The sequence below is a fragment of the Rhamphochromis longiceps genome, linkage group LG22, assembly GCF_057381845.1.
Source record: "Rhamphochromis longiceps isolate RC_006_pf linkage group LG22, R_longiceps_female_GT1.1, whole genome shotgun sequence".
Taxonomy (NCBI): domain Eukaryota; kingdom Metazoa; phylum Chordata; class Actinopteri; order Cichliformes; family Cichlidae; genus Rhamphochromis; species Rhamphochromis longiceps.
Genome location: NC_140577.1, coordinates 16,103,029 through 16,118,355, shown reverse-complemented (window position 1 = coordinate 16,118,355; position 15,327 = coordinate 16,103,029). Strand labels below are relative to the sequence as shown.

Genomic DNA, 15,327 nt, shown 5'->3' with positions numbered 1-15,327 from the left:
CCTCTGTTGAAAGTCCCACCACAGCATTTGAATGAGGTTGAGGTGTGGACATAACTGAGCCATTGTAACACCTTGATTCCTTTGTTTTTCAACCATTCTGTTATAGATTTCCTGCTGTGCTTGCGTCTGCAGCAAGACAATGACCGCAGTTTTGGTCAAACTTTAGTTATCAGACAAATCATTTTGGCATATAGAGGAGTTCATAGTAGGATGAGTGAGTGCAATTTGCCCATTTTAGGACTCCTCCACTGCCATGCGTAATCTTAATCATCTGTCCAAAGAACATTGTCCAAGAACTCATCCATCCTTGTTTCGACTCAATTAAACAAAGACCTACTGTACTCGTGTTCTTTTGAGAGAGAGAAGAGGGTTTCTCCTAAGTAAACTTTAAAACAAGCCATACTTGTTCCTTGTTCCGGCTGGGATGTCCACTACTGGGAAGGTTGTGGCATTGTGTTCACACACATGAATGTCAAAATGTCTGCTTTTATAGAAGCGCTCACACGTACTCGAGTGTATTTGATCATCTGCACCATAGCTGCTACTTGACCAATTAATTCCTATGGAAGATTTAAGCGATTTTAGGTGGCTGAAGTGAATAAAATTTGAATGGCATGTCAAATTTCACCCTTTATATGGGATAAAACCTCGTACTCTCATCATATCACTGCCTGTAGAAGAATTATAAAGCAGTTTGAGGTGCAAAATTAACACTAAAGATCAGACACAGTTGTATTCTGGTCTGACGAGAGATGGATGCTTCCTGGACTGAAAACACTGCCCTCTGCAGATAGTGATGTATTAAAGGGCACATGTGATGCATTTAGGTGGAATGTGGGAGAAAATATTCTCACTTATTCACTTTATATCTGTGGGTATTTTTTTTTTTGATCAGTGGGCCACTTCAGATCAGTGGGTCTGTTCACCTTTGATCAGTGACAGTCACTGAAGCTCTCTTTCATTTCTGTAAAGGTATCATTTAATGACTTAAGTCACTAAATATGTATGAAAGCTTAATAATGTAGAGTTAAAGGGGTGTGCATCCTTCCTTAAAACCCTTACATATAGTCCTAAATAACCTCAGACTCTTGCCAAATGAGGGAGGGGTGTCTCAGCCATGCCTATCGCAGTTTCAGTGTTAAAACTGATTAGCAGTTGGGAATGTTGCATGTATGTATATGAATATGGGCATTGCCTTTCCCGCCAGTTGATACTAAAGAGCGCGAATTTAGCTCGTTCTTCTGCATCATCACTTAACAAGAGAGCTTTCTGGTGGGCACAATCAGGCATTTTGAGGATTTAACAAAACGTTTTTCATGATTTCATCATCACGCCTAGAGTAGTGGTCAACGCCCCTTTGTTATCTTTTTTTTTTCTTTCTCTCTCGCCAAACAATGATTGGTCCATTTCGGTGACGCGCCCAGTAGTATATATCAGACAACTTCCCGAGGACTTCCTCCCCCTCAAACCCGGCTGTCAGTGCTGTGTGAGTGCGTGTGTGCTCCTGAGCTCGCTCGGCACACATTCTATAAAAAAATAAAAATACAAAAAAAATTTAAAACATAAAAAACGCCAAAAAATCTTTTTTTTTTTTCCGTTTACTTTTCTTTTTGTAACAAGTCGGTGAAGCTGGAGGAGACATTCGAGGACTGGACGGTAACGTACAAGCAGGGGCTGCCTAACGTATCGAATTTTTTTAGTCGACGTGTTACTGATTCCGTAGCGAGGCCAAGTACCGCTATATTTGCTTTTATTTCTGCATGTCAGGTTTGAATGACAGTTTTAAGCCAATAAGAAGTCGACGTTTTGCCATTTTAGCATCTCCGTCTTATAAATTCTTTTACCCGAAAACACTGCAACTGACTTGACTAGTCAACGGTTGTATCACGTTCTGCCCCGAACCGACGTGACGCTAGCGACCGTTGGACAACCGAGGTATTGGCTCATCGTCGCAAACTTTTTCTTTAAGAACATATAGCTTCGTACGATTATTCTACTAGCCTCCACAGCCACGGGAAAATGAACCCCAGTGCTCCCAGTTACCCCATGGCCTCCCTGTACGTCGGAGATCTGCATCAAGATGTGACCGAGGCCATGCTGTACGAGAAATTCAGCCCAGCCGGAGCAATCCTCTCTATCCGGGTCTGTAGGGACATGATCACCCGGCGTTCCTTGGGATACGCCTATGTAAACTTCCAGCAACCGGCGGACGGTAAGTAATTTATTTAAATATAACATTTGAGAAAATGTGCTTTATAAGAAATCAGTGACAAGTGAGAGCTAGCCTATTCCTACTACACGTGACTGCGGCCGACATGTTGTAGGTAGGGTCTCCTCATGTGAACCTCCCAGCAGTGGCGTAGCAGCACCGAGTCCGCCCAGCCCTCCCCAGTAATGTAGCATTGCTGCAGGCTGCCGAGCGAATACTTGGTCCACTTTTATCTCCCTTCTGTGCGGACAACACCCCAACTCTTACCCTTAAAACGATTAGACAACAGTTTAGAAGTGGTGGTGTAAACATTTATCAGCATCAGGGAAAAATAAGTAAGTAAAATTTTATTTGTATAGAACCTTTCAAGACAAAAATCACAAAGTGCTAAATTAAACCAATGAGTCCACAGATCTCAGGCTTAAAGGAAGGGAAAAATAAGAGTGCTGACTTTCAAACAAGTTTTTATTTTTATTTTTATTTTTTTTGCAAAATGCTTTTCTGTCTAGAGGCCACAAATCTGCCTCCATCCACCTCTATAAACGTTTTCTGCCTAACACTGTTTGAGCAAAGAGAAAAGGGACTCTTGAGTATGTTTCTAATCTTCAACAGCGATGGCCAGAATTTTGACCATGTTTCAGTTTGTTCAGATGTTGTTCCATCATCTCATATTTACCTAATGGTTTGACTCCACTTGTGTCCCCCCCCCCCCCCCCCCCCCCCCACACACACACACACACACACACACACACACACACACGCACACACACACACACACACACTTTATTTGTAGGATGTTTTCTGATTTTAAAGTTGTTGCCAGTTGAAATGCATATGTACAGCAATGCCTTCAGGTTTATTTGTCTAAGTTTGGGGAAACTAGTGGGGATGCTTGACAGCATCTAGATTCACCAGAGGGGTTTAATATTGAGATTAAGGTGCAGATGAACTAAGGTTAGCCCCAATTAATGCACAGGATGTAATATTTGCTGTGCTGCTCTCAGTGGGGAGAACGCAAGAGGTTACTAATGTACATATGCTGATGTACTTGTGACCAGAAGGACCAGTTTGAACTGAAGGAAGTCGATTAAAGCACCTACTGTGAAGTTGCCCTGGGGGATGATACCTGAAAGGAGGACTAACACATGCTAATGTGCCTTAACACCTTTACAGAATTAATGCTGCTTTCATTTCTTTGAAATGGCTCAGGGGAAAAAAATCTTGTAAATCAAGATTTCTCACATTGGTTTGCTAAACAGCTTTTCACAACCCCCCCCCCCCCCCCCCTCTCAAGACTAACCTGCATATCAGCTGGTTGCTATCACACCCAAACACAATGGATGACTCAGACCTAATCATTTCTTTTAACCCCCCCCCCCCCCCTCTCTCTTCAGCTGAGCGTGCACTGGACACCATGAACTTTGACGTGATAAAGGGGCAGCCTGTACGCATCATGTGGTCGCAGCGTGATCCATCACTGAGAAAAAGCGGCGTGGGAAACATCTTCATCAAGAATCTTGACAAGTCCATTGACAACAAGGCTCTTTATGACACCTTCTCCGCTTTTGGCAACATCCTGTCCTGCAAGGTAAAGCTTTTCTGCCCCTTTCTCTCCCTTTTGTTACAGGTAACCTGAAAGCAGAGGTGGAGGTGGCTCAGCAGGTCGTATGATTGTATTCGCATGCAAGAGCTCTACTAGAGACTATGTGCTACAGAGTTGTGAAAAGCATTCTCCCATTAACACATTTTTTCACCTTTTCTGCTGACACCGGAATACTCACTCCTCACGTCACGAAAGATGGAAAAACGCGTCAATTTGGATCTGTAGCTGCAACATAGTAATGTGGAGATGTAGAGAAAAACAGATTATAAGGAGGAGAGGGTTTGCATCCCTGAACCAGTCAGTTTGGATGTAAAGTGACACACTGGATCCAGAGAAAGATTTACATTCATTCATTAGACCGTGTTTAGATTTTCTAATTGGTTTATTACAAATCATAATATGCAGGTTATTTTTCAGGGTATACTTTTCGTGATAAAACTGGCTGCATAGCCAGAAATATTAGAAAAGGTAACAGTGAGACAGGTTAGATTCAACGTATCATCGCTGGAAAAATGCACAACTCAAAATAATAAAATGCAGTTATGCATCTGATCTGAATTTTAAACAATATATGTACATAGAATATTTCCACACAAATATACACAACCAATAACAATATAAACAATATAAACATTCATATACAATAACATGACCATATAATAATAACAATGTTTTAATGTGAGTGTGATCCTACAGACTGTTCAGGTTAAGTATACTTGTTGCTGCATGTTTGTGTCTGTGTGTGTTTTTAAAAGCTGCATGTGTTCTCTTCCTGTAAGGTGGTTTGTGACGAGAATGGCTCTAAAGGCTACGGGTTTGTGCATTTTGAGACTCAGGAGGCGGCTGAACGAGCCATTGAGAAAATGAATGGCATGCTGCTCAATGACCGGAAAGTGTAAGTGAATGTATTCACTGGCTTCCAGGTGTTTGGATGTATAATTTCTGAAAGCTGCTGAGTCATGTTAACCAACAGTGTTGGATGTTTCAGTGCAATGTTGATGAAGTTTGTTTGTGATAAAAGTGTATAGCTGTAATATACAAATAAGTCATAACAGTTATGCAGTAATTAAACTGTACTAATTTTTACTGTCCCCCATAATGAATGCGCTTGTAAGTTTTAAAATATCCTTTTAATGCAGGTTTGTGGGCCGCTTCAAATCTCGCAAAGAGCGCGAGGCTGAGTTGGGTGCCCGAGCCAAGGAGTTTACAAATGTCTACATTAAAAACTTTGGCGATGAGATGGACGATGAGAAGCTGAGGGAGCTCTTCAGTAAATATGGTAAGTCGGCGTGTCCCAACTTTAAAATGGTTTCAGCTGCTCCAGTGTTGGCATAAAGAGGTATTTAAAAAAAAAAAAAAAAGGAAGGCAATAAGGTTTTTTTGTTTCTTAGGTAATGCCATGAGTATCCGGGTCATGACGGACGAAAATGGAAAGTCTCGAGGGTTTGGGTTCGTTAGCTTTGAAAGACACGAGGATGCCCAAAAGGTGAGCCACGTTTAATTTCTTTCAACAAAAAAAGTAAACATCGTATCCGCCAGAAAATGTTCACAAACTTGACCCGATTTCATGCTTTCTTCAGGCGGTGGATGAGATGAACGGGAAGGAGATGAACGGCAAGCTTATGTATGTCGGCCGCGCCCAGAAGAAGGTGGAGCGACAGACTGAGCTGAAGCGCAAATTTGAGCAGATGAAGCAAGACCGCATGACTCGCTACCAGGTTCGTTTCTTCTTGACAAGTCTGCCCAGAGACCGCAGCTTTGTCAAATTCAGTGCTCCCTCTTTGGTGGGCTGCACTGGCCAAAATGGCTGCAACAGTGACACTGTAGTTCATGGGCCCCACTTTCCTTCACCGTGGATCCTGGGGATAAAAATGTGCTGCAGACAAAAACATCTGCTGGAGATCACTTTGTATATGTAGTGTTTATAAGAAGTTACAAGATTACTTTTGGTTATTTGCAGGGTGTTAATTTGTATGTGAAGAACCTTGACGATGGAATAGACGACGAACGTCTGAGGAAGGAGTTTTCGCCATTCGGCACCATAACCAGTGCCAAGGTATGACCGATAATAGAATTTTATGAGCTGGCACTAATGATCTTTTAATGCTCTCTATTATGATACTGGCAGTTGGTGACTATGTAGTATTTATAAATGCCTTTTCTCTTCTCTCTCAGGTGATGATGGAAGGAGGGCGCAGTAAAGGCTTTGGCTTTGTCTGCTTCTCGTCCCCAGAGGAGGCCACCAAAGCTGTGACAGAAATGAACGGACGTATCGTAGCCACCAAGCCGCTGTACGTGGCCCTGGCCCAGAGGAAAGAGGAGCGTCAAGCCCACCTGACCAACCAGTACATGCAGCGCATGGCCAGTGTGCGCGCAGTGCCAAATCCAGTCATTAACCCGTACCAGGCCGCCCCGCCGTCCGGCTACTTCATGGCAGCCATCCCCCAGGCCCAGAACCGTGCCGCTTACTACCCAGCTGCTGGCCAGATGGCCCAGCTCCGCCCGAGCCCACGCTGGACCACCCAAAATGTTCGACCACAGCGTGAGTATTCAGAGGTTGTCCTTTTGTAATATTTGTGTTGATATTTATTCTTGTTTTAAAAGAGACTTGAAAGATATGTTATTTTGTAAAATACAGATTGTCTATTATTTTCACCAATTATGCAAAAATCAGCAGACCACCTGCGTTTTGTGTCCATAGTCTACTTCAGTTGAACGGCTCATTTAGAGATGTTCAGAGACAGCACTGTTTCTTAATATAGTCAAATTCCCAATAAAGCTGTTTTCATTTACATACTTTTCACTTTATCTGGTCAGAAAGCAGAACAAGTATGAAAAGGAGCTGAAATGAGAATGAGATGTTTGTGCTGCTAAAATATTCAAATGCACCTTCTGGAGTGTGTGTTGGGCTTGAATGAATTTAACTAATGAACTATAAATGGGATATTAATAGCAGTTTGATTTTATTTGTCCATAGACTTCCAGAACATGTCGGGTGGAATACGTCCCTCAGGCCCTCGCCCTCAAACCTTCAGCACAGTGCGGCCTTCCTCCCAGGTGCCCCGCATGATGACCACCCAGCGAGTCGGTCAGTCCACTGACACTGTCCACACACAGTTGTGTCCTGTAACTCTTCTGCTTGTTAGTTATTATATTTCATGCTCATCCTTTTTGTTTTTTCTTTTTCTTTTTTCCCCCCTTCAGCCACTCAGACCATGGGCCCCCGACCAGCCACTGCAGCTGCCGCAGCAGCTACCCCCGTGCGTGGAGTACCTCAGTACAAGTATGCAGCAGGAGTTCGCAATACCCAACAGCACATGAACACTCAGCCACAAGTTAACATGCAGCAGGTAGGAATGCTCATTATCTAGAACTAATGGCTTTTTTTCTGCCCTACAACTGAGGAAAAACTGGGATGTACATAAATTTTTTTTTTTTTTTTTTTTTTAAATTTCCAATCTTCCCAAAGCCTGCAGTCCACGTCCAGGGACAGGAGCCTCTGACTGCCTCCATGCTGGCTGCTGCTCCTCCTCAGGAGCAGAAGCAGATGCTGGGTAAGGTTTAGTAGCAGCTCTCCATGACTAAATGTAGCCTTAGCCTATCTATAGCAGTAGTACTGAGTACAGGCACGGCCTTTCTTTGTTCATCCTGTCTTTAAATCTCTTATGTGTCCCTCCAATAGGTGAGCGTCTGTTTCCACTGATCCAGAACATGCACCCCAGCCTGGCAGGCAAGATCACAGGCATGCTGCTGGAGATCGACAACTCAGAGCTGCTCCACATGCTGGAGTCCCCAGAGTCTCTCCGCTCAAAGGTCAGTACTTACGCAAGTTATTATCAACAATGTCAGGCCGTTAATTATTTTAAGAGTCTTCCTCTTAAAAAGGAGAGCAGAGTGCTCGCTGTTGCTAACATTAGGTGACCTGCTGTGTTTAGGTGGATGAGGCTGTGGCTGTACTGCAGGCTCATCAGGCCAAGGAAGCCGCCCAGAAGACAGTGACCAATTCAGCTGGTGTCCCAAGTGTTTAGGTATGACTTTTCAGAGCTGCTGTAACAAGGAGAGGCTAGTGCTTTCATTTCATTTAGAGCCTCTTGTAAATAGAAAACGTCACATTTTTTTTTTTTTTTTTTTTTTTTTCCGCAGGAGTGTGGAACCTTGAGACCAGCTTCACCGATGGACAAAAGAATTTCACAGTGGAAAAAGTTGAAAAACACACAAAACAAAGTAAAAAGAAAATAAATAATATATTAAAAAAAATAACAATGAAAACAAATCTCCAGCCCGGCCTACAATGAACAGAAACATCAGGTCTGGTTTGTTGAATGAAAGATGGGGAAAAAAAGGGAAAAAGTTCAAATAAAAAATGCTCAGTTTTGAGGGGTTTTAAAGGAGAATTCTGTGGAACAAAAGATTGAAAGCATTCCTTTCTGCCATTTTATCAATTTCTTTTTTGAATGTTTGGACCTGTTGTTGTCAATTTTCCCCTGACCTTTGCTTGCTTGAATAAAACGAATAATAAAACACATCTGTTACATGCTCGATCTGAGGCATCACTAGTTCACATTATGAAACCACCACAGAAGTTGTGTTTCAAGTCTTTTTCTTTATTTGTGCTTTTGTGACAGGAGGAACAGTCAAACATTAACAAGCACTGAAACACATTTTTAGGCTCCCTGATGTCAAGTCAGCCATCCAACACGAGCAGCTCTATGAATTCAGTCCACGACAAAAGATGGTGATGTGGTGGCACGTCTGCTAGAGAAGCTGATCGTTTTCATTTAGTTGCCGATGGCAGCGGCCTGATCTCTCATTGTCTGGACCATAGCCTCCACCTGCTTCTGGAGGTTCTCAAACATGGGCTGCAACTGGGTGGCCAGAGGTTTGAGCTGCTCCTCCACGTTGGTGGAAGCGGCCCTCAGTTGTTCCTGGATCTGAATGGCCAGAGGCTCCAGCTGGGCTTTCCTCTCCTCCAAGAAAGTCCTGTTAGGGTAGAAAATGACTCACTGTTACATTTAGAAATCAGAAACGCACCACTGGCCATGTTTACTGGCAGGCTTCTTTACATGCTCACACCTCTCATTTATTGACAATCTAGGTATAAATACATGTAGAGTATGAGTGGTAGAAATACGACAACGGCGACAATGAGGGAGAATTTCATGACTGCTGACTGGATTACACCTGCACAACACATAACGTTTGGTGAGCAGTGCGCTTGAGGCGTTAGATGTTAAAAAGCAGTATTTGCCTGAAGTCACCCACAAAATCCACACCATGTTTAATCAGGTGAGTCAATGACAAAGTTATTGTCTAGGAATCCTGGTTTGACTTGTTGTCACATGGAAACAGAATCAATGTTTTGTGTATTTTTTCAAACTTCAGCAGTCAGTGATTATAGCTTATATACTCTAAACCTTTGAAATAATTTATCACAGAGAAAATTAAGCCTTGAAGCTCAACCTGGGTAGAAACTGGAATGAGGTTTTTTTTGTTTATTTTTAATGAGCTTCTTGCTTCTTTGGTTGTTAACTAGCAAAAGAAATGCTATAATTTACTTAAAGCACATAAAAAGTGCCTCTTCCAGAATTTTTATGTAAAAATATAACTTTAAGGATCAATCCTACACATGAGAGTACTTTTAAAAGTCATTTTCTTTACATTTCCAGCATTTATATTACGTTCTGCTCTATTATTGCATTTAAGTAGCATAGTAAATGTTTGTAGGAGTTGGCTTATTTAATGCCTGTCTTTAAATAAACTTTTGCTGCCTCTGAGCTCTGCCTCACGTCACTGTTAAATGCTGACATTTCACATACTACGAGGTGCACTTTTACAGCAAGTCTCAGAAAATATAAACAATTTAAGGCTTTTTGGGGGAAAGGAGAGAAAAGGTTTTAATTCAAACCTATTAGAAAATAAATCAGACTCACCTGTGCTGCAGGAGAATGTGGACCAGATGGTGGCTTTACTCAGGACTCTTACACTTCTTATAGCCCAGGGTGATGATGCATTCCTGTCAGACGGAGATCTGATTGGATGAGACAAAGAAAGAAAGAAAAAAAACATTACTGGATGCTGAACCTTGCTGCTCTGTCTGCCAGCTGGGCAAACCCAAGCAAAGTCCAACAGCCAACATGAGTGTGGCTCTTATCATGATGATTAGGCAAAAATATTTAATCATCAAGAACAGTATCAAGGTTACCACAGTGAGGCCAGTGAGGTTGGGGGAACTTTTGGTGACATCATCTTTAACAGATGTGATACGTGTGATTATAAAATCAGGGTTGATGTCAGTGTTGTGCTTCTGTGTTCATTTCTCAGTAAGATGTGCACACATTGTGAAAGCTCAGGAGTATATTGAGTAAACTGAGTTCTTATGACTGATTAGTTTATTGATGTGTTCTTCAGTGTGTGTACAAAGCACTGGACTCTTTGGTAAACTATGGAGTTCTCTAAAGAAAGACCACTTTGGTCCAGATCAAATCATCTTATTGGATAAATTCAATAAATCCATGTGTGGTTCACAGAGGTTAAATCAAAAATCTTGCCATTTGTATATTCTGTTTCTATAGTTCCCTAAGCCAGGAGCCTTTCTATGATTTTTGGACTGGGGTGGCACCAAACTAAAGCAGATGAAGAACTATTGAAAACCCATGGTGTAGTAATATGTAAGCCACATACTGAAGCACAAGTTTCTACCGTCCCGGGTTTTGTTATTTTATGTTCATCTTTGAAAAGTAAAACAGTTACAGGAAGCAACTAGAGACGACCTGGTGACATGAAACCAGCGAACAATGGGTGAAATAATATAGCTTTGCCTTTTAAGAAGCATAGGTGGTATAAAAGATGGACGCAGCTGTCGTGATGTCATCCATTAGTTAATTTAGTCCCGGTTTGAAGCCTTATGATGAGTCTTTTTGTCATTGGTGTTTCAAAACTGGATGTAATGATCAAGGGGCAGGTCACTGTGTCTGAATAATTCTGCTCTCTGAAAAAAGCTTCGTTTCTGTTTTTTAAATGTCCTAATATTTTATAATAATAAAATGAGTCCCAGAAACCACAAAGTCAACAGCAACATGTTAACGGAGATCATGTTTGAGAGCTAGTTTCTCTCAGACGTCTTCAGGACTGGAATTTGTTTTTGGCTTTTTTTGTTTGTTTTTTTGCCATCACAGCTATCGCCCCCTGGTGGCCAGTACGAAGAATGGAGGTCTGAGTTACTTTTTGGCTTCACATCCACTGATCCACTGATCAGAGGCATGGACGTTATTGTAATTTGGGGCTTTTAACTTTACATTTAACCTTTCATTAGAGAACAACTGGTAGTTTCTTTTTGACATCATAAAAACGTTTAATTATTGCAAGGTCTTTAGATAAACCTATACTCAGAACAATGGGAAAGTCCAAGGAACTCAGTAAACACATGACTGTGCATCTTATCACGCTGATTGAAGAAAACACTTGATCATAACTAACAGCGTCAGCATTACGACAGCAAGGCCATCTCTGAGAAGACTTTTGGTGACATTAACATCAACATATATGGCAATGGATTATCATAGGCTTGATGGCAGTGTTGTGCTCCTGTTTTCAGGAACTCAGTGAAGATCTAAGAAAGGGAATTGTAGATTTACACTAGTTGGGAAGGTCTCTTCAAGCCATTTCTAAACATAAATACAAGTTATTTGAACGTGGCACCACTCTTACAAGGTTTGGAGAAGACTCATACTGTCACCCTCAAATGAGAGGAAATTGGTTAAGATGTTCTGGAACAACCCAGGAACTACTAAGGCTCAAGCCTGTCATGAACTGCTGCCAGTTTTAAGTCTCCATGGACTGAGAGATTGCTGACCGAATAAGAAGTGTTGCCATAAAATCAACACCTTTAACCTCAACTAAAATTTGCTGCTGCCCACATGGACGAGCCAAATGCTTTCTGGAGGATAGCTTTATAGTTAGATGAGACAAAGATTGTGCTATTTGTCCACAATGACAAGAGGTATGTTTGGAAGAGTAAATGTAAAGCTTTGAAACCTAAGAACACTAAACTATACAAGCTGTCAAGCAGCTTGGTGGTAGCATCATGCTTTGGGGTTGTTTTGTTACCAGTACTGTTACATTGCGCAAAGAATAACGATGGAGGAGGACTACTCTTCAACTTCCCCTCAAATCAACACCTGAAACCTGGACACGGTTGGCTTTTACAACAGAGCAATGATCCCAAACACATCAAAATTGGTTTGGGAATGGATAAAGCTGGCTAACATTAAGCTTTAGGAATGGTCTTCCCAAAGCATAAACCTCAACCCTATTGAAACTTTGTGTACTACACGTCAGAGCTGGTTTCATACCAGGAAATTAACTTTCTGCCAAGAAGAGTGGTCAAATATTCAGCCAGAACTATACCAGAGGCTTGCTCATGCCTACCAAAACTATCTGGCTGCCGTGCATCATGCTGAGGGACATCTAACCGATTATAAACACTTATAAGTCTGTATTTATACTTTCGACCCCATGTGGATTGGAGAAGATCCAAAGTGAGTAACACTCAGCCATTGTCTTTTAAAGTCATCAAAGATTTATGCTGTACAATCATTCCACCCCGGATAAAGAACAGTTCAATAAATCACTAAAAGCTAAAATTACCATGAAATTTGAAATGACCATGATGAGTGGATGTAAGAACTTTTGACCATAACGGTACCTGCAAAATAAAATAACACCAAATGTTAGCATGCTAACTTCATGCTGTATAACACAAAATATCACCCTTTTTGAATTTGTTCATCTTTAATTACTCTAATTAATTACTAAGCAGAACATTTTTTTTATTAAGTGGGAAAAAAAATATTTCAAGCTGCCTCATTCAGCTGTTCTTTAGGAAGCACTGTCATGGATTACACTCATTCATGTGAATGTAAACCTTCTACCTTTGGCTTACATCCAGCAGGGTGTTATTGCCTCCAATCTATCTTTATAGCTGCTGTAAAATGATTAATTCCCGACTGCTTCCCACCCCAGCCAGTAATAAACAATCTCATACATGTGTTTGGATAGAAATATGTGAGCAGGGAGCATAAACAACACGAGCTGTTTAATAAACCTTGTACAAATGTATCGTGAGCCTCTATTCATCTGGTGGGAAAAGTCTGCAGTGGAGTTTTAAAAATGAGATTATGACCGTAAAGCTTTGATCAAAACCAGATGTGGAAACATGCACCATGTTTGCAACCCAGCATTTATTCTCTGTGTCCAGGCCTGCACTGTCCTATTGGCTTAAGCTGTTTGCGTCTCTAAAAAGTGCTCCAGACACAGAACCATCTGCTTTGTGGTATGCAATCGACGTGAGGATGCATCACTTGACATTAAAGTGTGTGCAGCAGGAATAAAGTAGTTCAGCAGAGCTACGACGTGAACAATGGGGGCATTTACTCGAAAAGATGTCAGCATGAAAAAAGAAAAAGTGTCCTGATTCTGTCTTTCCTTTAAGCTTTGACCCCCTGAGGCTCTCGCTCATCCATAAAAATGATTGATTGCATTACGCGCTCAACTCAGCGGGAAAGAAGCACTAACGTACTCAGAGCTGTAATAACATTCAGTAAAGCAGCTGCTGCTAAAGTGAATCATGTACTAAGCTGCCCTCTTATATTAAAATAGACAAAACTGATGTACTGCTATCAACTTTTTAAATGTTGTACCCAATTGTGGAAGAGCTATATACAAGAGCATCTTAATGCTGTTAAGTTATGCCTGAAAGGAAAACTTTCATTTATGTTATTGTCATTATATCTAAAGTGAAACATATGAAGTTTTTTGTTTTAGTTGTGATGGTTATGGCTTATAGCTCATGAAAAACAGAAATCCAGTGTCTCAGATTGTTAGAATATTTCATCCAGTTAATTTATATACTCAGTACTTGACTGTGGCTCTGTTAGCAAGAATTACTGCATCAGGGTGGTGTAACACGGAGGTGATCGGGTTTTGGCGCTGCTGAGGCCAGGCTGTTTTCATGTTTCCCCCAGACTCTCTGTGAGGTTCAGATTAGGCGACCCGGCGGTAATAACACGGTGAGAAAAACATGCTAGTTTTGGTACCGTGGGCTGGTACTTATTCCTCCTGGAACAGGAAACCTGCACCTCCATAAAGCCTGTCCACAGATGGAAGCATGAAGTGCTCTAAAATCTCTCAGTGGACGCTGCATTGACTCTGGACTTGATAAAACACAGTGGCTAACCACCTCCAACAGCAGCAGATGACATGGCATGCCAACTCATCACAGCCTGCAGAAACTTCACCCTGGACTTCAAACACATTGGATTCTGTGGCTTTCCACTCTCCTTCCAGACTCCAGGACTTTGACTTCAAAACGAAATGCAAAATTTACTTTCACCTGAAGAGAACTTTGGACCAATGAGCAACAATCCAGTTCCTTTTTCTTCTTTGCCCACTTCTGACTATGTCTCTAGCTCAAGAGCAGCTTGATATTAGGAATACAACAGCTGTAGCTCCTTTTCTGAAGACATCTGTGCACTGAGCTGTTCAATTGGGTTCAAGTGTGGGATCCTGGCTTGCATACTCAAGGACATTCGCAGAGTGGTCCTGAAGGCGCTCCTTTGTTATCTTGGCTATGTGCTTAGGGTCATTGTCCTGCTGGAAGATGAACCTTCGTCTCAGTCTGAAGTCCAGAGTGCTGTGCAGCAGTTTATCATAAAGGATGTCTATTTACATAGCTGCATTCATCTTTCCCTTGACCCTAACTAGTCTCCCAGTCCCTCCTGTTGAAAACTGTCCCCACAGCATGATGGTGCCACCACCATGCTTTACTGTAGGGATGGTATTGGCCAGGTGATGAGCGATGCCTGGTTTCCTTGGTATTCAGGCCAAAGAGTTCAATCTTTGTTTCATTAGACCAGAGGGTTTTATTTCTCGTGGTCTGAGATTCCTTCAGGTGTCTTATGACAAACTCCAGAGAGGCTGTAATGGGCCTGTTACTGAGGAGTGGCTTCCACCTGGCTGTTCTACCATACAGGCCTGATTAATGAAGTGCTGGAGAAATGATGACCCTATGCTTCGCATCTCACCAGAGAGCAGCTGGAGCTCTGTCAGTGTAACCGTCAAGTTCTTGGTCACCTGACTAAAGGCTAGCTCTAAGAAGAGACCTGTTGGCTCCAAATTTCTTCCATTTATGGGTGATGGAGGAGGCCACTGTGTTCATTGGGACTTTCAATCCTGCAGAATTTTTTTGTACCCTTCCCCAGATCTGCGCCTCGGTACAATCCTGTCTCCGAGATCTAAAAACAATTTGTTGGACTTCATGGCTTGGTTTGTGCGCTGACCTGTACTGTCAACTATGGGACCTCGTATATACAAGTGTGTGCCTTTCCAAATCACATCCAATTAACTGAAATCATCACAGGACTCCAGTTAAGCTATAGGAACAATGACGGATTGTAAGTTGAAACAGGATACACCTCACTTCAAGTCTGAGTGTCATGACAAAGGCTGTGAATACTTA

The 15,327-nt window shown here is 41.9% G+C and overlaps 1 protein-coding gene and 1 non-coding gene across 3 annotated transcripts; both read left to right on the top strand.

The window, feature by feature from the left end:
• The first annotated feature begins 1,447 nt into the window (after window positions 1–1,447).
• Window positions 1,448–8,351, top strand: LOC146643784 (polyadenylate-binding protein 1). 2 transcript variants are annotated; one of them, XM_085395462.1, is made up of 14 exons: window positions 1,448–2,212; window positions 3,604–3,797; window positions 4,592–4,707; window positions 4,952–5,091; window positions 5,204–5,298; window positions 5,393–5,530; window positions 5,773–5,868; window positions 5,988–6,354; window positions 6,790–6,900; window positions 7,017–7,162; window positions 7,282–7,366; window positions 7,495–7,625; window positions 7,748–7,840; window positions 7,956–8,351. In XM_085395462.1, the coding sequence occupies exons 1-13, from the start codon at window positions 2,020–2,022 to the stop codon at window positions 7,838–7,840; spliced, it is 1,905 nt and encodes a 634-aa protein (XP_085251588.1). In that variant the 5' UTR covers window positions 1,448–2,019; the 3' UTR covers window positions 7,956–8,351. The 2 variants fall into 2 exon arrangements, with proteins under 2 accessions (XP_085251588.1, XP_085251589.1); XM_085395463.1 differs by lacking the exon at window positions 1,448–2,212 and adding an exon at window positions 2,523–2,544.
• Window positions 5,564–5,700, top strand: LOC146643785 (small nucleolar RNA SNORA5). The gene has a single exon (XR_014909460.1). It is a non-coding gene; the product is annotated as a small nucleolar RNA SNORA5 (small nucleolar RNA).
• Window positions 8,352–15,327: the final 6,976 nt, after the last annotated feature.